The sequence below is a fragment of the Calidris pugnax genome, unplaced genomic scaffold, assembly GCF_001431845.1.
Source record: "Calidris pugnax isolate Ruff unplaced genomic scaffold, ASM143184v1 scaffold24, whole genome shotgun sequence".
Classification (NCBI taxonomy): domain Eukaryota; kingdom Metazoa; phylum Chordata; class Aves; order Charadriiformes; family Scolopacidae; genus Calidris; species Calidris pugnax.
In genome coordinates, this window is record NW_015090922.1 from 36860977 (window position 1) to 36887992 (window position 27016).

Below are 27016 nucleotides of genomic sequence, written 5' to 3' on the forward strand. Positions count from 1 at the left end.
TCAAATCCTTCTGCCCTGTACGGTCTTGGTTTCCATATTTGTTTGTCTGAACTGATGGCAGCTCCTTAGGGTTTGCACTGGGATGAAAAAAACTGGCAAAATCTTGGAACAGAGACCTTGTTTCCAGGGTTTTTGCAGCTTGCTCACAGATGTTATAACTGCTTTAGAGTTCTGCACAGTATTCTTGGGGATGGACAAGTATCTCAGGAGTGCTTTTATCTCCTTTTCAGGAGTGTGTTTACCTCCTCCTTACCATTAGCTGTCAGCATGATCAGTGGAGGTGGGGCGCTGCCACACTAGAGCTTGAGTCCGGCTTCTTGATGCTTTTAATGATTCTGTGACATTTTGAGTCCCTGTCCTGCTGGGGAGTGGGGATCTTGACATTCAAATAGATACTGAGAGAAACGTATCTTTTCAAATAGGAACATTTTCCTCTTTTAATTGTGTGTTGATGATAAGGGGTATTAAGGTGTTGGTCATTAGGGCTGGGTAATGCGTTGTCCATTGAAGAGGCATTGAAGTTTGACTTATAGTGATCCTTATTCTGCATTGAGAAGGGATGTTCATCTGATCTTAAGTTTTCAATCTGGTTGCTGGCAGAGTCAGTAGTGATGACAATTACTTGTGGATGTCTCTCCATGTGGAACTGCAGAGAGGAAGCTGGTTTCTTTAATTACTCTGCCAAATGCCCTTCCTATGATATATTTTCAGCAGCTGCACACAGAAGAAAAATGAGCATTTCCCAGGCTGCATCTTGAATTTTGGCTACATCCCGATTCCAAGTCAAAGTTGGATGGAAGGGTGTGCCAAACCTCCACCTATCTTTGAACTTCCTCCTCTCTGCTGCAGTTTCCACAAGAAAGTGTGGGGTGGAGGAGAGCAGTGCCAGGCAGTGGTCAGGAGCTTGAGGTTAGGACCAGTACCTTAGCCTGTGTTGTGGGATGTTTCCAGTTGTCTATATAGTTTGTGGTCATCTAGGTCAACTACAACTCCTTTTCAAGTCTTTTCCTCAGTTTTCACTGGAGAGGGAAGATATAGAATCATAGAATGGTTTGGGTTGGAAGGGACCTCAAAGATCATCGAGTTCCAATCCCCCTGCCATGGGCAGGGACACCTCCCATTAGAGCAGGTCACTATATATATATGCCTGTGAAGGATACTAAAGAACACTTGAAACTGTGTTTTGTGTTCAAGATCCTTAGCACCTCAGCTATTTACTTGTTCACTATATATATATGCCTGTGAAGGATACTAAAGAACACTTGAAACTGTGTTTGAGGGAAGATATAGAATCATAGAATCATAGAATGGTTTGGGTTGGAAGGGACCTCAAAGATCATCGAGTTCCAACCCCCCTGCCATGGGCAGGGACACCTCCCACTAGAGCAGGTCGTTATATATATATATGCCTGTGAAGGATACTAAAGAACACTTGAAACTGTGTTTTGTGTTCAAGATCCTTAGCACCTCAGCTATTTACTTGGTTTTTTCACTTGAGGTACGCCCCAAAGGACTGTTTCCATCCTCTTCATCTCTCCGTCTTGAGCAACAGCAGAAACTCCTATATTTTGCACTGCTAATACAAATACTTTGCATGTATATGTTTTCCAGGCATTTCCTTTGCTTGATATTTAATTTATTAGTAATTCCTTTCTGTTTGCTCTTGCAGCTGGCAGACTTCCGAGAGGTGGTCTCGCGGATGCTGGGCCTTGATATTGCCAGTTTGGCTCTTCCTGACTATGAAATCATTACCCGTCTTGAAGAGTTGATTCACTCTCACCAGCACCACTACTTCCCCTGCCTCTGCCTCAAGGACGTGGCAAGGGCACCAGAGGAACACTCACGAAGAAACATGCAGCTTCTCCACTGAAACACAGGTTTTGTGAGGAGACAGAACCAAGTAACATTTTATTTTGTGCTTCCCCAGCTGCTAGACGTGCATAGAAAAACAGGTATTGAGTTCTGTTTCCTTCTCTACGGATATTGACTGGGCTGAGAGGAATGGATAAAGCCAGCAGCCTAGAGATGGCAAACAGAAAATCCCCGGGCAGCATAATACTTCCATTACCAAAATAATTGGCAATATGTGAACAGTGTACAACCCTCCAGTGTCGTTGCAGAGGCGCTGAAGGCATGGGCCACCCGAGGTGGGAATTACTTGGTAATGAATGTCAGCTTCAGTGACATTCCTTGGGCTTTACCTCTGGGTGACAAGGGTGAAATAAAGTTGGGGTTGTCCCGCTGCTGTTCTGCTTGCAAAATGAGAACTCTCTCTGCATTTTGCCACATAAGGACTTGAGCCTCAAGACAGTTAAATGCAAGTTAGACAGGGGTCAGTCACAATTTTGGAACAAGGGATTTTTTTTCTTCTGTTGTTTTCCTTAGTCTGCTCTTCTGCCAAAACAAAAAGTTACGCATTTTCAGCAGAGGCTCTTTCACAGGCCTCACTCGTGTGCCTGGTGTAGATATATTTGGTAAAATTGCACGTTGCCCTTGGTCATGGTGCCTTGAAAGTTTTTATTCTAGCTGCTGTGTTGCTGGGGCAATTAATCCATAGGCCAAATAGGTGGCAGTTCTTCTGAGTTAATAAAAGGTTATTTTAAATTGCTTATCTGCTACAGAAAATAGTTGAATTACTAAAGTTTTTATTTTCAGAAAAGCAATGATGAGGCGTCCAAACATAAAATCTGCTTGTATGTCTCTCTTTCTGAACGTTGTTAAAACTTCATGATTCTTTTTAAGAAATTTGAACAATAAAGCTGTTTTAATAGCACACTCAAACATGATTCTGTATTTTTTAGTTGTCTCCTCCCTTTATATATGTTTTATATGGATGTGTACAACAGTAAAGAAGAATTACCTATTTTTTTCTGACCATTGTGGACTTCCTACAGTATCTCAGCAAATGATAACCCACTCACCAAAACTAAGCATGTTATTTTAAGAAAAAAGAGACTTTTTCAAGTAAGTGTGGTAATTTTGGTATCTGGCAGGGGACTCAAAACATTATAGATTTCTTATATTTCACTAGCCTCTGAAGAATCATTTCTCAGTGACTTGTTAGTAAAAAACCAAAAAACCCAAACACTCAAGCTTTTGCAAAAATCAGTCATTTGAGGAGTTATGGTAAATCATATATTCTTATGTTCCTGTGACTGCCTGGATTAAAACAAATTTCCTTTCTTGTTCTATAATGTAACATCGGTTTTCAGGTAAAGTGAATGGAATAAAGGAAAAAAGTTAACATTAAATTAACTTAAACTTAAGAAAGCACTGCAATTTCAAAATAAAATTAAAGATTAAAGCATAAATAGTTTTAGTCATGATATGTGGGTTGGGAATATAGAGGGTGGAAAAGTATGTAATAATTTTCTAATTCTTTGTGGGAGAATATAAGTAGTTTCAGTTTGTGTTTTGTTCATTCTATAGGCACTTCTCTTCTGCTTGAGTTATTACTAAACTCTATTACTAAATTATGGAGCAATTCTATGAAGACAGGCTGAGAGAGCTGGGGTTGTTCAGCCTGGAGAAGAGAAGGCTCCGGGGAGACCTTATAGCGGCCTTTCAGTACCTGAAGGGAGCTACAGGAGAGGTGGGGAGGGACTCTTTATCAGGGAGTGTAGTGACAGGACAAGGGGTAACGGTTTTAAATTGAAAGAGGGGGGATTTAGATTGGATATCAGGAAGAAATTCTTTCCTGTGAGGGTGGTGAGACACTGGAACAGGTTGCCCAGAGAAGCTGTGGGTGCCCCATCCCTGGAAGTGTTCAAGGCCAGGCTGGATGGGGCTTTGAGCGACCTGGTCTGGTGGGAGGTGTCCCTGCCCATGGCAGGGGGTTGGGACTGGATGATCTTTAAGGTCCCTTCCAACACTACCTATTCTATGATTCTGTGTTGGGGACTCCATCCACACTAACAAATATTACACAAAACATATTTTACTGTATTTTGCAAGTTAAATAATCTCTGAGAGTGTCAATCATAAAGTAAGTATGCATATTTTGCCACATGGTTGTGAGGTGGTTTCCTAATGTCACCCAGGACACTTAAAATCCCTATTCTATGATTCTGTGTTGGGTACTCCATCCACACTAACAAATATTACACAAAACATATTTTACTGTATTTTGCAAGTTAAATAATCTCTGAGAGTGTCAATCATAAAGTAAGTATGCATATTTTGCCATATTGTATGGTTGTGAGGTGATTTCCTAATGTCACCCAGGACACTTAAAATCTCCTGCCACACTCAGCAGTCCCTTATCCTGCCATCCCGTGACCAGCCGTGGCCCCAGCAGTGAAGTTCCTCCCCCACAGAAGCCATTAGCAAGCTTCTCCGAATTACTTCAGAGAAGGCAAGTTTTCACATGACGTTGGTAGCAAAACTTGATTACCGCCTTGCACGTTAGACCAATAGAAAGTAGGATAACGGCTTTCTAATGCCTTTTTTTTTTTTCACACAGTGCATCTTATTTTTTTAAATATTAACATTAATATTTATCAAGGAGTATGGCCTCTTAGCTGATTAGCTGACTATTATTTTTTTAAATATTAACGTTAATATTTATCAAGGATTATGGCCTCTTAGCTGATTAGCTGACTATTAATATTCCCTGTATTTGCTTTACCCTTGGAAGAGTACTGACATCTTTGTTTATTCAGCCAAAGCAAATACCAAAAAAAAAAGTAAAGAAGTAATTTGACATGAACAAAGTTCAGGTGATTTTTGACCCATGTAATTTAATTAACCCCTGAACAAAGTTTAAACTGACTTGCAATCTTTCTTTAAGGTTTGTTTTATAAAACATTGAACGTAGTCTTCGTTTTGGAAAAAAAAATTAAAACAGGTTTATGAATGTTTTCAACATTTGTTTCCAATGTTTTCTTATTTTTTAAACCAAGATGTATCCAACACAAGACTGAGCTGATTGATAGACATCTGAAAGTGTGTATCAAGGCTGTGTCAGCAGACACCCCTCTTTCAGTAGATTATTTTTACTTGGTTTGTTTGTATTAAAAACTATGGGATGAAGAATTTACTGTCTGTTCACAATTACTCTTTTATTGTGGTAATGGGTTCTTGATTTGTCAACAGAATACATATTTAAAAAAAAATAAAATATGTGTGAAATCACAGAATGGTAGTTAGAGGGCCAGATTTTCTTTCTCCAAACAATAGCTGAACCAACTCCAAGGAAGACAACTTCATTATTTCAGATTAGCAGTGTTAAAAAAAGGCAAAGCTCAACAGATTAAAATGTTGCAATTGTAGATATTGAATTGAAATAATTTACATGCCATAAACATTGTACTAATAAAATCACAATGCACATAGAAAAATGAGAGTTATATCATTATAAGTGTATTAAAATATATGCAACTGAATTTTTGTGCATACAGCTTATTGTTGATAATACATTCTTCAAAAGACAGGATTTAATGCCGTAGAACCATGATTCCTCAAAGAAATTAGATGCAGAAGCATTTAAATGCTTTGCTGAATGAGAATTGGGAAGCATAAGGACAGATCACATTAAATTACTCTTTGACTTATTTTGCTCTAGAGTTTATAATTACTGAATAAAGCAGTTTGCTTGCTTTTCCTCATTTGCTTTCTGTGGATGATGCGTACATTATCCACATTTTCTCAGGGCTGTTTGGTTCCCAGATTATGTTGCACATTAGGATGGTGCAGAGCAGGGGAAATATGGATGAGGCAAGGCATAATAGAATTTAAATAAAGAAAAAAGCAGGCGATGAATTGGGCACATTTCTAGAGAAAAAGACTACTGGATCATGCATTCTCCCAAACTATTTCATGTGAAATAGAGGTATTTTTTAAGAGTACGGATGCTGATCATTTCCCTTGACCACCAAAGTGAAAAAGGGAGAGGAATGAAAAAAAATTAAGTGAAAATCTCTATTTCTTTAGAGAAAAGGGATGTCTGGCATTACTGAAGCATAATAAACAAAATTAGTTAACTATGTGGAAAATAGAAAAAAATGATAGTTTGCCAGAATAGAAATTGGAAAGAATGTTAAAACATAATCCTTTTCAAATGGAATACTTCAGATGGCTTTGTTCTTCTGTCAAAACAAGTAAGAATCCTCTACGGCGACGCGTTTTTTTTTCTGGAAGAAAGGAGGATGACTTTATTAAACTGTACTCATAATTACTCAGGAATAACCGAGTCAGAAATAAAAGATCTACAAAACAACACAATTTGCTTGAATAAAACAGAGAACTTTTCTGACAGTTTTAGTGTCAGCTAATGAGCCATGAGACAAAGAAGAACACTTCTTTTCAGAAGACAATAAATAAAACAGTTGAGAGATGTTTGTTGTTTTTTTTTTTTTTCCCCTGGGATTACTTACACTTTGGTAAGTAGGAGAAACAAGAAAAAAAAAAAAAAAGGTGGGTAAATGGGGCCCAGACTGTTATCTTCCAAGTGGTCCCAGGTGGAAATACCAGGTGTCAGATGGCTTTTGGTAATGCTGTGGACGGGGCTGGAGAGCAGGAGGTCTATGCAAGCTGGGAGCTGATTAGGATTGGGCTCCTGGATGTGTATATGGGGCACCTCTTCTATGATGACAGGCTGAGAGAGTTGGGGTTCTTCAGCCTGGAGAAGAGAAGGCTCCGGGGAGACCTTATAGCAGCCTTCCAGTACCTGAAGGGGGCTACAGGAGAGGTGGGAAGGGACTCTGTCAGGGAGTGGAGTGATAGGATGAGTGGGTAACAGTTTAAAATGGAAAGAGGGAAGACTTAGATTAGCTTTTATGGAGAAATTCTTTCCTGTGAGGGTGGTGAGACACTGAAACAGGTTGCCCAGAGAAGCTGTGGGTGCCCCATCCCTGGAGGTGCTCAAGGCCAGGCTGGATGGGGCTTTGAGCAACCTGGTCTGGTGGGAGGTGTCCCTGCCCATGGCAGGGGGGGTGGGACTAGGTGACCCTTCCAACCCAAACTATTCTATGATTCTGTGTTTAAAAAATGATGATTTGAATGATGATTTGGGCTTTTTTTTTTTTTTTGGGAAATGGAATGTTAAGTATGTTGGGTGGGGAAGGTTTGTGCTTGGAAATATACCAAACATTCAATTTACTATTAATATTTTTTTTAAATAGGCCATTGAATGTGATTTAATCTGAGAAAAAAAGAACATCGATCTACAAAATATTCTTCTTACCACACTTTAGTAGTGAGAAATGTTATTCTGGGCCCTCATTAAGAGCCCTGAGTGCATTGCTGAAAAACCAAGCTTAGTTTTCCCTTCCAAAACTGGGATGCTGCTTGCTGGGGGCAATCGCTCCTGCCAGGCAGAGCCCACCACCGAGGGATGCCTGCACCTGGGCAGCCCCCCCGTGGCCATCGGTTGCCCCATCGGCTACCGAGTCCCCTCCAGGCTCAGGGGTGACCCCAGCCAGCTGGGACTCTCCATTGCTCCTCAGACCCTGGGCTGGGAGCTCTGGTTACATCACAGAAAGGTGACGTGGGGCTGGAAGACCTTCCCCAGACCTTCCCCTTCGCCAGCAGTGCCAACTCAGCCCTTTCCCCATCTGGTGGTGTTTTCCTGCTGTGAGGAAGAGCTCTGTGGGTTGTGTCCAGGTGTTAAGGACACCTGGAAACAGGGCTGAGAGCCTGGGCAGACCGAAGAGCCACTTCTGGTCCCAACAGTTTGTAATCTGCAGGCTCTGACCTGCGCTTTGGTTGGTGGCCAGGCTCCCCTTGGCCTCAAGCTGGCAGAGTGAGGAAGTAAGAAGCACTGGGACATTGTTATTAATTTCTCTCATTAACATGATTAATGCTCTGTTAAATTTTCTATCATTAACAATACCTTTCTCGCCTTGATCTTTCACAGATCACTCGTCTGCAGTGAAATCTCCGTGGCCAGCCCTGTTCTTCATCCAGGGAGGTTCCAAGCCCATCCCCTGCAGGGAGCCCCAGTGTCAGGCGGGCTGTGTTGGGCTGCTGGAGAAATGTGACCACGCTCTTCCTCTGCTGACAATTTCTGTCCCTCAGCTCCCTTCAGCGCTGTGCACCTCACCTCTGGCCAGGCTCTGATGGGACCTTTGCAGTGCTGTGGAGTTCAGCAGACACCAAGATACGGTACGCTGTCTTGTGTAAGACTGCAGAGTCTTCTAGACTGCTGTGGACACCTGAAGATGCTTCATACCCTGTTCAGGTGGTTTCCTGGAGCTGCTGGGGCCAGGACAGTAAGTATGTGCTTCTGTGGGGAGAAAGGGCAGAGAGGTTTTGGTCAACCTAGAGGGGTGCTGTGATAGCACAAGCCTATGTGGCATGTGGCCACCAGGGGACAGGTATGTACTGCTGGTTGGTGGCAGGGGTGGTGGAGCTGCGAGAAGGAATAATAGAAGGGTAAAATGATGGCAGCAGATAAACCAGATAGGTGCAGATGTTTGGGAAGCAGACTGCAATCCTTTTTATAGCAGAGGTCCTAAGGCCACCAGTGAAGGTGAAAAAATCCTGCAGGTTATGGTGTAGAAGTTCCTTACAGCTTTCCTTGGAGATCAGTCGAAGCCAGGCTGTGCAGAAAAGTGCTAGACTAGTGCTGAGGTTATCACACTAATATCAATACCTAATAATTTTGGTATTGTTTAGTATTGCAGAACATTTAGGTTAATACTTTGGCAATGTCCCTTTGGCACGTGAAACCATTAGCTGGGTCTGTCTGCCTTTGAGAATATGGCTTGAGAACAGTTGCACAGAGGATAGACAACAGTGCTGGGGAGGCTCCAGCAGGAATGGAGAAGTAGTGTAGCTCATGTAACATGTAGGCATCCAAATCTGAGCATGTACTGATGATGTTTAGCTGCCTGAGGGTTTGTGAAAGGAGGTGGGGACAGAGAGTATATGAGATGCATCTCACAAAGTCACGGAGCTAAAATGGATTTCTTCAAGTGGCTAAAAATATGCTTGAAGATGACTTCCCTTTTTTTTAACTATTAGCAGCTATTCATCTCAACAGTTCACGCTAGCAGGCCATGGAAAGCACAGGAACCAAAAAGAATAAATATTTGAAAAAACAACCAGTAAACAGAGTTGGATTTAGACTAATGACCTAACCAGAAAATAATGTCATGGTTTCAGAGTTGTACAGAATAATTCTCTGGTGATAAATCTTATCTGTAAGGCTTTATAAACTTCTCCTGATTTGTGGATGAGCTTCAGGATAGAAACAAGAGGAGTTAGTTGCCCCTGGAAACCTGCCCGTGATGTAGAGGGAAAAAGAGAAGCTGGAGCAGGAGGAAGGGCTGACGAAGTGCCCAAGGACTGTTGCCCAGCTGGTTTTTGAATCAAGGTGGGTAAAGCTTCCTTTCAGTCTCCTGAAGCTCTACACATGGCAATGCCTGTGCCAGCAAGTGAGAGATCCCAAATCCCCCCTGTTAGGATAACAATTTTTTAAAACAGCTTTTTTTCTTCTTAAGCAGTGTGCTTTCAAATACTTCTAATATAGTTCTTTATAGTGGCCTCCTGGCCTGAAAGTCAAAGAAGAGATTCTGTTTCTCCAAAAATGTTCCCTCTGTAGTTTTCCTAAGAAATTCTTGACTGGTTTGGGAGTTCAGGTTATGTATGTGTCTGTAGCACTGGTATCGTTGCCTGTAATGCAACGTGATGCTTTGACTTTATTTACAGGAGGAGCGAAGTCTCCCATGCCAGCTGGCAGAAATTATTCATTTGAAAATTCAAGCCAAAATGGTTCAGTGATTCCTAAGAATAAGACTAATGGAAAACCCATAATTTGCCTATATCCATAAATAAAAATCTGGCAATTTGGAGCAGAGTTTAAAAAATGGCCTTCTTTATAATGAGTGTTCCTGGCTGCTCCGGGCCGTAACAAAGGTTGACACATCTCTCTGCTCCCGGTGCTCTTTTCACTGGAAACAAGTGGGAGTGGAAGGACAATTCTATGATTCTATGATTCTAAGTGCTGTTTCCTTCCTTGTCCACCTCTCACAGGGACTGTTTTGAGTCCAATCTGTTCGCATGGACAATGCTACTCCCAGCTGTTCACACTGGCAGGAGACCGGACACGCAGTCCTCCTGAAGTTCTTCCACTGTTTATGTACGTGCATCCTGCGTATCAGAAGGGTTTTAACATCTGGTTTTTGGAGGTGAAGAGAATGCAGAATGGCAGCTAAAGGTCAGTTGGAGTTATGAGGACAAATATCCTCTGAAACTCAGGGACACAAATTGAGTTCGAAAAACAGATAGAACCAAAATTAAAAAATCTGCTTCCTGCCTCTGTCAAAATGCAGAAGTGAGGGAGGGCAGGGACCAGGGAAAAAGTATGAAGAAAAAATTGGTTTGAAAATGGTCTAAAGACAAGAGCGAAAAATACAAGTTTTTGAAATGTAGACATTCCTAAGAGAAATAATTCTATTTGGCTCACCTGGCACGTTTCCTGCTTAATATAATGGCAACTGCTGTTTCATATTGAGAAAGTGAGAAATCAATGGGAAATCCCTCCCGCCTCTCGCTGCTACCTTCAGAAGCCCTTTACCCATTAATACCCAGGACATCACTAAGCTACAGTTTCACTCCATGGTAGCAGGGCTGGGGTTTGCCTCTCCCCAGCAAGGCTTCTGGTCCCTGACCCTCCACTGCTTGGTCCTTGCAGGACCAAGAGGAGTCTCCCACGGACACATCTAGATGGATTCATCTACTTGGAAAACAGCAAAATATTCAGAAGGTGGCATTTTTCAGAAAAGAAAAAAAAACAAACACAAACACTTATCATGAAGAAAAGTCACTTTTCCCACTGGAAGAATTCTTAATCCTTCCCTGTTCCATTGGTTGAAGAAGGTGGGGAGAAGCAAGAGCATGAAGATGTCACTTCTGATTTGTGGCCAGTGTCTCAGTGAGTTTGTGTCGCTTTGGCTGGATGAAAGACTTCACTGAAGGATCTCCATTCAGTAAATTATTAAACCCAGAAGACGGGAGGAAGTGCAGCTCTGGATCACAGCTCAGAATCCTGTGTCTCCTCCATATGACACAGAAATTTGTTTTATAATTTCTAAATGAAACAGGATTTTAAAAGTCTTTTTCCGTCTGTGTTCAATGAAAGATAATTATACCATCACAAAGACTCTACTCAACAAAACAAACTAGTAAATTTAATAGATTAATGCTGCTTACAGGAGGAAAAAATTACTGGTGATTACTACACGTCCTTAATGGTGCAGTTCACACAATATAAAATTACTGTTTGCACTATGGTTTTGAAAAGGAAAATTTCATGCATGTCAAATGTTTTATTGTTTCATTTTATAAATCCCAGTTCTCTAGTAACTAGATATTTCCCTTTCCCCACCCCAAATCCTGCAAATTAGTTACAAACTGATCCTGCCAGATATTTAGTTACAAGTATCTTTTATGAATTAGCACTTGTATTAATCAGATTCTGCAAAACTCTGTGAATATCCCGATTATTTTACATTTTAGAATGTGTAAAAATCTGGTGGGTTTTATGGACTTTGGCTTTTATCTCTGTCATATTTAACCCACCAAAATATATTTGAAAGCTATTTTTTTTGCCAGAGAAAAAGGTATTTTTGTAATAATAGGAGAACGTTCCTTTCTGCTCTGTGATCCAAGGCTCCAGTGCTGGAAAGGTTAAGGACTGAAGTTTTTATTCTCTGTTTAAAAGGAAGGTAATTACAGTTGCCCACCCACCTTTGGTAAGTTCTTTAAAATTTTTGTAGGTGAAGCACTAGAATATTAGGATTTTATATTTGGTTACATATAAGACTCCCGGTAATTGTTGAATTTTCTCTTTAGAAAAATTTGGAAATATCGTTCCATGTTATTTGCTTCTAGTTTTGCTTTTAGCTTACAATAGACTGCAATGACATTTATTTCTAAGATGGACTGCAATTTTTACATCCCTAAAATTGCAGTCTTTTAATGTTAAAATATTCCTTGCTTAAGCTGTTCTGAAAAGTCTCATATAGGTGACCACATACTTTCAGTGGTGAATTGGGCTACCTTGGAGAATAAATTTCTGAACACAGGACACTTTAAATAAATATTTCACAAATGAGACTATGTTTGTCTTAGAGTTGCAGTCAGAAGTCAACACTTCCTTTGGTTTTACCACTCTGCTGTTTCTCAGTTGGGCACAGGTTGGTGCCCTTGTCATTCAATGTTAAACAGAAAAAGCCTTCTCATGATAACATTCATGTTTTTTATAAAAATAAGAGTGAAAACTTGCAAGAGCAGAGCAACTGCAGATGTCTCTGCCCTTTCCTCTTGTGTTTGGGAAGCTGGAATTGTGTTTCTGGAGAAAAAATAAAGTTTTGCAAGGGACTTGGGTGAGACACTTGCTAATATTTTCCTTTTAAGCACCTTGTTTACCTTTTGAGAACCTCTCAAATTGAGCAACTCTCTAATGAACACCAGAGTAGTGTGCTCCCTTAATTGGTGCCTGTTCTGTAGACCTGAAGTCCAGGTTTAACACCATTTCCCATGTAAATTAAATTAACATTGTAAAGAAAAGTGTCAGAATACAAAAATATTATGATGTGATGAACAGAAAATCCACACTGTGCTGTCCACCAAATAATAGTCATATTGGTGATGGCAACAAAACGATAACACTGACTTATTTTAATAAACACATTTCTTTGCCAATGTTTTAACAGTGACTTACTAATAGCTACAAATATAATTAAACTATATTAAATTGCATTAGAATACATTAATAATAATTACTTGGGATTTATTAGTTATTAATAAGAAGAATATGTTCTGACATAGTACTTTCTACTTGACAAAGGACTGCTGGCTCATTGTGTCTGTCTTTACAGGCAGAGAAACTATGAACAAAGTGAATTAACTGGCTGAAAAACGCAGCAAAGCGCAAGGCGGATGGATCGCTGCATCCACATCTGTGCAGCATCTGGACCTGGTCCTTCACTGCTTTTCCTGGGGTCCTGCCTTTCCTGACATGAAATTATTGCAGAGCAGAAGCCTTCCTATGGTAAAATAGAACCTCCAATTTAACAATTGCTAAAGGAACTGCATGTTTGCTTCACTGAAACAAAGATGCATTTCTTGATGAAACATACGAAAACCAGTTCAACGCTAGTGCGGTCTGTGTGCCATCACTTAAACTCCAGTCTCCTTGGCAGATCATGTAGAAAGGGGATTAGATTTATGCAGGGATAGGATTTAGCAATTTTAATGCTGCTTTCACTCTGCCTTGTAAAATATCTGAATAACATTGTTACAAATATTTGTAAATAATCCTAAATAGAGGATGTTTATCAACATCAGTAGGCCCAGAGGAATTAGAAGTATAAACAGGGGATACAATAAAATCCAGTTTACTTTAAAAAATGGTGCTTATGCTTCTAAGAGAAGAAAACTGAAACAGGATTCACAGTTTAGTGAAAAGAGGTGTTTTGTCACAGGCAAAAAACTGGAGACCCAATGATAGAGAAATATAATTTCTAAAAAAAAAAATATGCGTTGGTGAGTTCCATACCACGTAAGAAGTGACTCAATAAGCATGGATAAGTGTAAAGAGTCTGCAATACATCTGAAACGAGTACAAGCCTGTATAAGGAGTTCTCAGATGAATGTTAGGGAAAAAACTTGCAAGCATTCTGAAAATTTTGGAAAGCTTCATATTTCCATGCAGAAGTGCCCCTGAAAGAAGTGGGAGCAAGTTTACATTTCCTAGTGTATTTTACAAGACACGTCTGGCAAAGAAGGGGTTAATTCAGGCAGTAATTAGTGACCAGATGATAATGGCTCTAGCATCGGTGTATAAAGGAACCAGAAGAGGATAGGGAGGGAATAAAAGTTAAATGCATTAAGGGAGATGAAAGGGGAAGGGACCTGATATTTGGAGAGGAGGGAAAGATGCTCTGGGATGCCAGGAGGTCAGTGGTGGGGCAGGCAGCACAGGTGAGACTTGTTCCCTCACCAGGCAGTGGCCACTCCAGTAGTCAGGGTTGCTGTAGGACACACTGGCAGCAAAGAGAAAAGTCCCCCATGTGGGACAGTTTTAGCTGGAGCAAACTGCTTATAATCTGCAGGAGGGGACTTGGAATTTATAATTAAAAGTAGTCAAAATATCAAAATCCCAGATCTTCTGATTAACTGAGAATACATTTGGTTTTGTCTCTTCTGGAACTTACCATAATTTACCAGCTGGGCATGTTGGCTTTCACAGTTCCACATGAAGAACAACATAATTTTAATATATGAGCTGCAAAATGCAAAAGGCCCAACATGGGGCCTTTCATCCCAAAATATGCCTACTGAAAAAACAACAAGAAGAAGAATTGTAAAAGCCCCAAAGTATCAGCAAGCAGGAGGTAAGTGAAGGCTGGTTCCTCTGATAAGTGCTGTGGGATAGGTCAGAACGGCTGGCCTGAGGGATCAGGACACTGGTGGCACAGAGATGTGCAATGAGGGAACGGGACCAGATTGCAAAGTGATAAAGTGATGCTGGTGTGGAAAACCCTCCCCAGTTACTGAAGGCTCCATGTGGATATAGTGTATGTTCCTTACATACATCCAGTCGGATGCTGTGGGATAGGTCAGAACGGCTGGCCTGAGGGATCAGGACACTGGTGGCACAGAGATGTGCAATGAGGGAACGGGACCAGATTGCAAAGTGATAAAGTGATGCTGGTGTGGAAAACCCTCCCCGGTTACTGAAGGCTCCACGTGGACATAATGTATGTTCCTTACATACATCCAGTCGGATGGTCATTGTCTTCTAACATATAATGATTCCCAGTCAAGAGACTGTGGCGTGTGCTCATCAAATAGGATAAGGTGATGTTTGCTGTATTGAACTCAGTTATAGTCAATTCACATGTAAAATCAATTATATGGTGTTTCATTGTTCTTGAAATCCAGATTTAAATGCCTGCTTGGAACAAATGACGTTTTTCAGTAATTTGTGGTGCCTTAAAATGCTTTCATCCTCCCACTGGAGGCATTTCATTTAGTAATGGTCAATTCTTTGTTTCTCTTTAAAAGACAAGTATTAGAGAAATGGTAACAGCTTGCAAAAAAACCCTGGTAGGCCAGTAACAAACAGGCTGAAAAGGTGGGGCTTGTTTACTGAAATGGTCATTAGGCTGGGAAAATCTGTTGCATGAACTCATGCTGGTGGCTGTGGTCAAGATGTGACAGAAACTATTGGTGGGACAGATCCGTGCACACCTGGAGAGAATCTGATCATTCCTGTCACAAGAAAGGGACTGGGATAGATGGATTTCAGTTTTTGGGTTTTTTTTTTGTCCAGAAACAAAAAAGGTGGGGTTATTTACTGAAATGGTCATTAGGCTGGGAAAATTGGTCATTGTCTTCTAACATATAATGATTCCCAGTCAAGAGACTGTGGCGTGTGCTCATCAAATAGGATAAGGTGATGTTTGCTGTATTGAACTCAGTTATAGTCAATTCACATGTAAAATCAATTATATGGTGTTTCATTGTTCTTGAAATCCAGATTTAAATGCCTGCTTGGAACAAATGACGTTTTTCAGTAATTTGTGGTGCCTTAAAATGCTTTCATCCTCCCACTGGAGGCATTTCATTTAGTAATGGTCAATTCTTTGTTTCTCTTTAAAAGACAAGTATTAGAGAAATGGTAACAGCTTGCAAAAAAACCCTGGTAGGCCAGTAACAAACAGGCAAAAAAGGTGGGGTTATTTACTGAAATGGTCATTAGGCTGGGAAAATCTGTTGCATGAACTCATGCTGGTGGCTGTGGTCAAGATGTGACAGAAACTATTGGTGGGACAGATCCGTGCACACCTGGAGAGAATCTGATCATTCCTGTCACAAGAAAGGGACTGGGATAGATGGATTTCAGTTTTTGGGTTTTTTTTTTGTCCAGAAAGATATCATTATGTATTAGACATCTTGCTAAGGTTGATAATATTTTGTTTTTGGCTTTTTTTCATCCAGAAAGACATCATTATGTGTTAGACATCTTGCTAAGGTTGATAATATTTTCAACAATATAATTAGCTATAGCAGCATTTTGCCTTATTGTGTCTATCCTCAGCTTTGCAGTTAGAAGCCACAGTTCACTATTTTTTTATAGTTATTTTTAAAGTCTTGCCCATAACAGAGGAACACTTCAGATTTTTAAAGAGCCACAAAACAAGCTGACATATTAAAAATGAAGGAAATTAGATTCTAGCAATAATTTAAGTAGTTTGTCTATTGTGAGATTTCTTATTGAACTGCTTCTAGGTGTGCTTTCCTCTGCTCAGAAGTCTAGGTAGTCCAAAATAAGTGAAATACAAAAATCCCTTAAATTTTCAAATGAAGCTTCTTTCACATATTACATGATATGTGTACTTGTATGGTTTAGCCTGTTACTAAACCCTAGCAGGAAATTGAAATGGGTACTTACTGCAGATGTCATATTTAACCAGCTGGACTAGCGTGACGAAGGATTGTGAAACAGGGAAATGTGTTACTAACGTAAGAAATAATGTCGGAAGATGAATTCCAGTGCATAATACAATTTAGGAGTTGGCTGTGTAGGAAAAAGCCTGAGAATGCTTTTCCCTGATATGTTTTCAGAGATGGATCACACATCTGTGGGGATTTTCAACTCAACTAAACCTGCTAACAGGTACGAAGTCAGCACGATGCTGTTATTCGGGAAGCAGGCAGCAGCTGTCAGTGACGCCATGCAAAGTCAGAACAACTGAGAGAAAAATATTGACTGTATAAATAAAGAGCAGCCACAAGAATCGGGAGACAGAACGCCACCAGTGCTGTTGCAATCACGCCGTGAGACTTGGAGGCTGTTGCCGAACGGCTTCGTGTCGTATTCCCGAGGATGCTCAGTCAGTGCTTCAAAAGGTTGCCAAACTAATTCAATCGGTTGGACGCTGTCACAGCACTATAAGGATCAACAAATTTTACTTGATATAGCAACTAGCTGCTTTTTCCACTGCGGTTTGGTTTAGATCATCCATCAGATATGATATAGCAACTTGCTGCTTTTTCCCAAACTGCGGTTTGGTTTAGATCATCCATCAGATGCAAAGAAGCGAGTCTATCATCGTTAGCCAGCCGTGGTCGGCCACTTAGTGCGTGTACCTCTGGAAAGAGTAACATCCTGAAGAGCTGAAGGCGTTCAGTCCTGAGGGTATCAGAACTTGCCCTGTTATGTCCAGGTGAGTTTTAACCTGATGGAAACATCAAACAATGTTATGTGTCAACGCAGGCATTGCAAAGAGTCCGGTTGTGGAGTCTTCTTCCTCATGCTGAGAAAATGTGGTCATTAACAAGAGTAGCCCAGTAATTAGTGGAACGGAAATTTTCTTTGAGTAGCCTGCATTTTTCAGTCTGTGTTGGAAACAGCCCACAGGACTGGGTTCTATTTATAGCTTTGGTATAAATTTTGTGAGTGCAGTTATTGATTTAAATTTAATTTTATTGCTAGCAATTTAGCTAAATACCAAGATAAAGGAACTTGATTCTAGCAACAACAACAAAAGGGTATTGAACTGAAATAGTGCCTGATATACTGTTAACCAATTAACATTTCTTTTTCTGGGGCCAAGAAACACACGTTCGCCTTTAACAGAATGACCGACCAAGTGGCTGTCAGTCAGCCAATCTGATAAAGGTCAACTATTGAAACCCCAGTCTGTCAGTACACAAACTAAGTGACCTTTGTTTTGAAAGGAAAATACACTATTTCCATAGATGCATCTGTAGTGCATCCATTACAAAAACTTTAATGAAATTTTATGGTGAAAATATTAATATCAACTTTGCTAACGGTACTTCTTGCTCATCGGAGGTTCTTTGGGTATCTCGACAGCACAAACTTGGTTTAAATAAAATGGTATGTTTTAATCCCTTTAAAATGTTATTTACTTTTACTAAAGTCAGACAACTCTTCCCAGCAGTAAAACTGGCTGAATAAAACCGACAGGGGTGAAAAACAGGAATATGGAGACTATTCCTGAGTTAGGCAACTCTTTTATGTAGGGTTTTACATTTCGGGTTGTGGAATAAAACTTTAACAGCTTTTTGTTTACCTAAATTTGAAAGGATTTTGAACTGGTTTAACTCTCTACAGAGAGCTGGCCTAGAAAGCACAGCTCTGTGACCCGCTGTGACACAGCCGATCGATACCCTCCCGTGGCCGCTGCTCACCGAAGGAAAGGGCCAGCGCTGGGGGCCACGGGCAGGGGACAGTTGAAGAGTAACTTTCCTGCCCAAGGAAGCTTGCACAGGAATAACTCATCAGTACAAAGAAACTCCCTCATGTTCTTGGTTAGGAGTTGATTTATTTATCACTGTCTTGCATATCTCCTTTTTAAGAAAATAATAATAAAAAAAGTCATCCTCTAAATGCCATTGCCTGCGATACCATCAGCTGGACACATGTTTAGCTCCAGAGTCAGCTTGAATAGTTGCATCACCGCAGTGATCTAAATCTCTCCATGCCATGTCTGTCCTGAGGGAGTATTTTGTGTCTGTTGCAGCATTCCTCATACCAGGGAACAAATAGTATTTCAAGACGTACATAGCTGTTTTTCTAGAAGTTTCAGGAACCCACAGCTCCCAGTAAAACTATTGTGCAAACTAAATATTCCTTCTTAATAGGTAAATTAAGTATTTATTCTTTTAACATCCATTTCTCTTTTATAAAGTACCAGAAATGTACATTCTTAGTTTGAAAGGGTGAAGCTGCTCCCCCTCCTAAGCCGCTGGTGTCTTTAGCCATGACTTTTGTCCTCTCGCTTTCCACAGTTCTGGCATCTGTTATCTGCAGTCACTTCTTTCATAAGGACGACGGCTTTTTCATCCATGTTCTCTCTTTCAAGTAAAAGCAAGAATCACTGTCATGATTTTGCAAAGGTCTTAAAGCACTGAAGATTTTCTCCAAGATAGGACATAAGGATCTTTTAACAGAGTTGGGAATTGCATGTGTGGCTTCACAGAACAAATAACATAAATGTGGTGTGAAAGCACTGCATGAAAACCCTCAGTTATAACACTGAATATATCTGCTTACATGATTCCTGTAAAGAAATATAATTACTGAGAATGTCTGCTAATTCTTCCACTGCTCAAATTGTGTTCGTTTCAGCAACTTGAAAATACAAGTTTATTGTCATTTGTTAAATCGTGATTTTATGCTTGTTTTATTTTCCACTTCTGTTCCCTTATGAAGCTGGAGACCAACAGAAGTATTTTTGGTTTATGTGCTTGTTTGTGAGCAGAGTCTTTACTAATGTCAGCATTAGTGCAGAAAAGATATTGATATCTATAGGCTGCCAGACAAGCAAGATGGTATTTTTCCCCAGTTTATACAGTGACACTGTGCTGTGCTATGAATTTGTACATGAGTATATATGCACATATTAGCAGTACATTATACACATGTGTGGCACCGAGAGAATAGTATGTGTGAAGTTTTATCTAAGGAGGTATCAGCTTCTCTAAAAGGTTTGACAGGAGTCAGGCTGGCAGTATTTTGAGTCCTGAAGCCCTACAGTTTTTTCCCATCACATCAATCTGTTTCTTTCTATGTCCCTGGATGTTTACTCCTCTGGCAGCTTACTCTACTTCATTTTTCCACTGCCCAATAGACCTTTAGGGTTTTGTGCCATCTTTCTTCCTTTCTTTCCCATCTTTGTCCTTAGTGTCACCAAAGGGGTTTGGGGAGAGAAGCTGAATGTTGGCACCCTGATTCCTGTCCCATGAGGACTGTCCCCGTGTGGCTGTGAAGGAAGGTCTTGGTCACCCCAATCCATCTAGAAGAGGTTGGTTCCTTGGACTAACACATCTTTTCCAGTTTCAATCGTTTCTCCCTCACCAACCCCAGAGGTTCAGGAAAATGTGGCCTCCCCAAAAAATCCTGAAGTGGGAAATAAAAAACAGCAACAGTGCAGAAGCTCCTTAAAACACACTTTTTTTAGCCTGAGTTCTGATGTCCTTCTGAGTGCAAGTGTGGGTGTGTATAAGAGTGATGATGGCCATTGCGTGCTTTCCTGAACCTAGAAAGGGAAAGAAACAAGCAATTTTGGGCTGGCATCAGAAAATATTACTGCCTGCTTATGGTGTGCAGTACGGGCATTTACAAACCTTGGACTTCACTCCTGTTTTTCTGTTTCATGGCCCTGTCCCTTTGGTGCGTATACCCTGAGCAGTTTTAAAATGTGTTTTCCATGTCTGACCCATACTTCAGTGTAGTTGGATATCTTAGACTTCTGTCAGGGTGCAGCGGTTGAAGGGCGGAAAAAACTACAGAAACAATCTAAAACAGGTGAGAAAGAAGAAACATAAAAAATGTAAAGCTATACCATGTTTTTCTGTGTCCTGCCTACTTGGACAATATTTATATATGCGAAACCGTAGGCCAGGGAGTCTGCGTGGCATAGTCACATTTGTAATGAGCTGGGTCTGAATACACTTACTGGTACCTGCAGCTTAGCCCGCCCAGTAGCTTCAGGCATCCAGTTTTTGAAGCTTTTGGATAATAAAATTATGCTCTTTCAGGAAAGACTTGGCAGAGAAAGAAATTAAACTACAGATTTGCAGCAATAATCTTGGGGTGATTAGCCTAGTTTAAATAGTTTTCAGGAAAGAGTTAAAAAGCAGAGGAAGATATACTTTAGTTCTTCTTCCTTACCCACTTCTGAAATTAATTTGCACTGAGCAGATATCAGGTAACATTATATGAGATGGAATAGCTATTTCTTGCTCTTTATCCTTTTCATAAGTCTAAATCTAATTAAAAATTTTATTATTTTTGTTTAATATGGAAAGGAGGAACCAGAGTAAGGAATTAAAAATGCGACTTTAAAAACTTTATAAGAGGGATGTTTACTAGGTCATTTGGCCCAACAGTAATGTCTTGATAACAGAAAATTTTATCAACATATTAGTGCAATAGAAATGGTTCCATTAATTTTGAAAAAAAAAATAGTAATTGTGGAGCTACTTTTGTCCCACATTAAAGCATTTTGCTTCCACAGTAGTTTTTCCTTGAAACAGTGAAAGGCTTAATGAACATTTTTATAAATTGATTTGATGGCTACATCTATAACACCTACATTTCTTGCTCAAAAGGAACAAAATGAAACTAGCAGACAGCAGAGAAGGTAGAAGCAAATTAGATTTTAAAAGTCTACATCAATTCTGATCTCATTTGCACTTTGCAATACAGGTGTCGAAATCTGTTTCTTAACAAGTACATTTTAAAATCAGACTGCGCTCCTTTAAATTGCTTAAATAAGATTTGTGCTACTTTTCTGCTTCCCAGATCTCCTCTTTCTTAGAAGCAAACTTAAATTGGTTCAGGAAACAGGAGGCTGAAATGGAAACACCATGTGACAGTAGGGAAGGGCTCCACTGGCAGAGAAGAGGTCACCCCTTCAGGGTCACTTCGCAGAAACCCCTTATTTCTTCATGTTGGGATGGAAAGGGGTGGCAATAAAAGATGTATTTTTCAGGGGCATAGTAATTGTCTTAAATGGTTTCAGTCCAACTCTGCCAGCCACTGTATGCTCACTTCCAGTATATGGCTACCTCTCAGTAATATTTTTGTTAAACAACTTAAAAAACCAAACCCTTGTATGAAACTGTTTTTACACATGAAGATTTATAGTTCTGGGAATAAAAATCATCATCTGGACTTCATTAAGATTTTCCTGGCAAGTAATTAATGATGAAAACATGTTTTGATCAAGCATCTCCAATAGAAGCAATTGTAAGTGAGTTAAATGCAGCTAGAATTATAGAAATAGGTCTACACTGTCTTTTAAAGTTTCTGCTAGTTTTTCCAGCCCTCAGCAAATGGTGGTGCTAGTACCTTATTTTTCATTCACTATGTTTCCTCATTTCATGGTCATATCAGCCTCTTGGTGACTGCCAATGAGAGGATCTCATCATAGCTGAAAATTCAGGAACATGTGCAAAGAAGCCACCCAAATGGGCAAGAAATTTGAATATTCTCTCTCCTGGCTTTTTGCTTTAAAATGAGAAGACTGAAGGTATGAACCTGTCGAAGTAGGTAATTACATTTTTTTGGGGTTGTTTCTGTTTTGATTCATATCTGTTGTGACTTAATTGCATGTCTATATTTATGTGTGCAGTATGTTGATGTGGGCTTTTCTGTGCTACACCTATTATGCATTTGTGTTCTAGACTATGAGAGGGAGACTCTGTCTCAGCCTGCTTTTCAGAGAATTGGCTTCTGGAGCAATAATCAGTAAGATGTAGGGTGCCCTTTCCCCAAAGCAGCAACGACAGCTTATCTACTGTACTCCAAGCAAAATACACTGTGAAGTTCCATGTTGCAGAAATGCAGAAATACCCATTGGCATCGTAATAGCCTTTTTACATCGTGCAGTGGGTTGGGGAAGTACCTGTGAGATTACCTTACCCTTAGTAATGCATAATAACTATTGCCTAGGTTCAAAGTGTGTTTATTAGTTGTAGCAGAAAATTTCTATCAGCTACAGGTTTAGGTTTGGAGAAATTTCCAGAAATTGCTGATGACTTAGAACATTAAATGTAGCAGCAAGTGTACAACTGCTGTTAATTTCACTCATTGAAAATCACAAGCTGGAAAAGCCGTTACAAGTTGTTTTGAGAGGTTCGTGTTTTATCATCAGCTTGAAATTGTGCTTCTGGCTGTTATTCACTGGGCTGCCAAAATTCAAGTGGCTTGAAGTGTGGGAGCTACTGGATCTGCAGGGCAATAACGGGAAGGAGGTTATTTTACGGCTGATCTCCCTGCATATGTAGTGTGTTTCCCTATGATAAAGTGGTTACATCAGCCCCACCTATTATTAAAGTTGCCTGACACTTCCCATTATGGACTTTGTTTTCAGATGCTTATAACGTAGTCAAACTATAACTGTCTGAGTCAAAATCTGACTTCTCCTTATGCTGGGGTGCATGACTGATGCTGGTCTGTTGGGAAAATTCTAGCTGAAATGCTTCATGTAGAAATGAATAAAAATTAGCCCCCCTTTGTTTTTATGAGACTAGAGAAATTGTTTTGCACAGTGAAGATAATCTTTTCTTTGTCGAACTCTAAATGTAGCTGTGGGATCTTTGATTTCCAGGTCATCATTTCATGATCTCATTAGTGGGAGTAGAGTCAGCGTAGGCTTTGTGTTAATGTAGAAAATGTGGACCCTAATGGATTTTTTCACATATACTGTGTGGTCTGCCAAAGGTATTTTCAAGTCCTGCTTGGCCCTCATTAAAGGAAACTTTCTTGCTTGAGTGTGTCTGTGCTTTCCGAGTGGAGACTTGACACTTGGAAGAGAAGTGGTCATTGGCTAAAGGACAGCTTTTATCTCTGTGAAATCAGCCCAAATCTGGCAAAGCTGTAAACTCCTTAAAGGACGCATAATTCAAAAATGCTCATGCTTGCTAGATGTTTTCAGCCTTATTCCCTGAGGTTTATCTCTGTGTGCCCAGGCTGGGACAGTGCAGGGTTGAGAAGACCTCTCCTGTAATTGAAGTTCCTGGAGTGATGTTGGCTATGCTGGCTCTGGACATCACTCTGAAGACCAAGGGCTCTTTCTCTTCATTGCCTATGCTTTATAAAATCATAATAGAAAATTACAAATTTGAAAAGAGTAATGGAAGAGAGCCTGACCTTGGCCCAGGGACCAAGACAAGAGACTGGGACAAGGGATCTGCTTGTAGAAGACCATGAAATACAGGGACTGGAGGCTTATGAGGCAGTGGAAACTGGGCATCGGGGTTACTCTGCCGGGTAAAAAACCCCAGGATTTAGCAGTCAAGATCATCTGGACAAATAGATTAGGGTAAGGAGTATGGCAGGGAGTTAAGGTGTAGATAGCCAGGGGTTATTGTGCAAGGCTGGAACAGAAGAAATGGCACTGGTGGGGCTGTAGAGCCCAGGCAGGTGTTTCCTGTGGGAGGGACTGGAAAGGTGAAAAAACTGTCCCACTCTAGTGTCTATGAGAGGATGAACTCTGATCAGAAGGCTAAGCAGTTAAGACCAAAACTGGCTAAGAAAGGCAAAATGAGAAGACTTATATATGAGGAAGCACCAGCCTAAGAAAGGCTGTAAGAGAAGGGACAGAAAATGGTTTTGTGGTGGATCAATGTTTTTTAGTTCTTCATATGAATTGAGGGTGTCAGAAAGCTGCACATAATTGAAGTTTTGCAGGAGGGATATTAGTTTGTTAAAAACTAATATCCCAGGTTTACTAAAAACCTGTAAACAACGTCTATTTTAAATGGATTAGCGATTCTGCAGTGTCAGAAACTCAGAATGAGTAGGTTCCAGAGATGAAGTACCCTGTGCAGCCTTAACTTTAGACTTGTTTTTTTACATCATCAAAATATGCCTAACAATACACAAAACAGGGGGATTGTCCATACCACAGTTCTTTTAATGTTATTTTAAGGCCAATAGCAAGGGTTTGTAATAAATATGTCACACTGGCTGGTACTTTTACTAGAGAATTACCAAATTCTCACTGGAGTATTACCAAATAGGACTCATATTTAAAACAGGCAGAGGGGACAAGGTGACAAACTTTCCTCTTGTTCTGACCTAAATAACGTCAGATTTTAGAAAAAAATATGAAAGAAATAATTTTTAAAACTGAGCTATTCGTATTTAAACCTGAGCTGAGTTGGAACCAAGAGGAAAATGAACTTAATGTGAAGATGTACACAGCAAAGTGGCAATGCAAATATACAAATGGAAACAATAAAGACAACAGATTTTAGCTTTGATATTCCTTTACTTTGAATGCCTGACTTTGCAACCCTGATAATGTTCTTTTAATTCTTGTCTTGGAAGAAATGAATTGGTTTTCTCCACAAGACAGTCTGGCAATATTATAATATACACGCAGAATGGATGGCAGGTTATCAGCATCCAAGAGTGGAAGTGGCAGTCACTGAACTGTCTCTGTAGACACTACCTAAGGGTGTGTAAAAGCTGTGTATAGCTGCCATGTGAATTTGAATTACCACCATGATGTCTGATGAGTACTTTTTAACCACAAGATCAGTATTTAATTAAAGCACATTAAAATACAGTGCTGCTTCCCCCCCCCCCCCCCCCCCCAGCCACTGCTGATAACTGGACCTTATGCACAGACTGGTCCTTCCCCCAAGCCCTCCACTTGGAGCTTCAGGTGCAGGAAACACTTCAGCCGTCTTTTTTATCGAAGACTGTTGCACATCATGTGTCCTACCTGACCCATCCCATGATTAAGGCTCTCTGTTGGGAGAACTAACTTTGGTTTCTTACTCCACTAAGGGGATCCCCAGTGACCTTACTCATCGTTCATGCTTCACATTCCCCCAGTTGTCAAGAGAAGACAGTGACTTGCTTTTTCTCCTGCATATCCCCCCCCCCCCTCATGATATTGGCAGGTGTGTATATAGTTTTATTTTACTTGTGTATATAGTTTTATCTAACTTGTTGAATCTGCTTGGAAGAATGAAACGTTTTGTGTATCTAATTTTTTGTGAGTGTTCACCTAGATCTTTATTCTTCTTGTTTCCTACTAGGTGTTTTGCAACTGTTTCTGTTAGATTTTGCCTGCTTAAAGAGCAGAAAATGAGCTCCTGGCAGAATAAAACCCTCACGTACTATAATAATCTTTAGCTGATGCTGCAGCTTGCACCCAAAGGAGAAGATCTGTGCTTGTAAATTAAAGTACCTAACTTGGGTGCCTGTTAGGAATGGCCTCTGGTTGTCAGTAGAAAGGGTTTAGTTTGTAGTTTAGGACCCACCTCTTTTCCCTAATTATATAGGAAGCTAAAATGAGCTATACACATCAAGAATAAAGATACATTGCCAAATTAAAGTTCACCTGTGTGTTACCTTTCAGTAGTCATCTGTTAGTTTCCAGAGAGACAGTCTTGTTCACACTTACCCCTGCAGAGCTGTCACGAGAAGGCCTTAATGATGAGCCTTGTTTTCATTAGATGCAGCAGTCAGTGCTCATATGCTTCTGCTTGTGAAATCAGAGCAAAGTCTGCCACAAGCAAATGGAAGGTGTGTCATTTTATAATTTATGAAGAAATAGAATGGTTATAATTTTGGAGAATATGCTGAAGCTTGAGTTCCCATTAGGTCATGGTAATTGTAACGGTAAACAGAGAGAAACAACAACCCAAAAATATGTTTTAATTGGAACAAAGTTGTGATTGTGCCTATTCCTAAAAGCAAATTCTGTTTGCACTGTGCTGAGAGCCCCTTGATGCACTTAGCAATTCGGAAATTTTGAATTCAGAATAAGAGCTTCAATTATGCTATTTCCCCACTTTGTATGCCTTAGATAGAATCAGCAAAAAAATGAATAGGCAAGATTTAATTTTTTCAAACCAAGTAACATACAAATAAAACCATATGACTATGAACAATAGCTCTTGTGTCCTATTCCTGCTATTTGCAGGTCCATATATTGGTCCTTTGGCTAGCTACCAGAACTCATAAAATGCTTTTAGGCAGCTGTGTCCCATTAAAGCCACATGTTACATCAATAAGAAACCATAGAAGTGCAGAGTTGACAGGGATTTTAGACGATCGCTTACTTATCTCCATAGACTGGGAAAGGATCAAGCATGCCACCCTGGAAGATATTAAAAGCCCTCAGGGGAGGAGATTCTAGATCTCTTTAGATAGGCTATTTTGGCGTTTCCCTCCTCTGACTGTTAGACTGCTCTTTGCAATATTCAGTCTAAGTTATTTTGCAAATTTTCATTCTCATGGTGGACATTGTGAGCTATTAATTGAGTGTTCTTTTATAGCACTCTGTTACTTATTGTAAGAACACTGTCATATCTGTTCCCAACCTCCTCTTCTTCAGAGAAAAGAAACCCAATTAGTACATTTTCTTTAATCTTTTCATCACCTTTTCTGTTCAAATCCTCTAATACTGTTACAGTCCTTTAGATTTTGACTTGTTTAAATTTTTCTTGAAATTAGATGAAATTAATTCTTCATCTGATGAGGATCTATCACTGACAAATATAACAA

At 40.1% G+C, this 27016-nt stretch overlaps 1 protein-coding gene across 1 annotated transcript in view; it reads left to right on the plus strand.

Annotated features, from left to right (window-relative positions):
- Nucleotides 1-2741, plus strand: part of CCDC170 (coiled-coil domain containing 170) — a 37041-nt gene extending 34300 nt beyond the window's left edge. Inside the window, exon 10 of the mRNA XM_014950459.1 lies at nucleotides 1670-2741. Within this exon, the coding sequence (XP_014805945.1) occupies nucleotides 1670-1870 (201 nt within the window). The 3' untranslated portion in view covers nucleotides 1871-2741. The remainder of the gene's footprint in view (nucleotides 1-1669) is intronic.
- Nucleotides 2742-27016: the final 24275 nt, after the last annotated feature.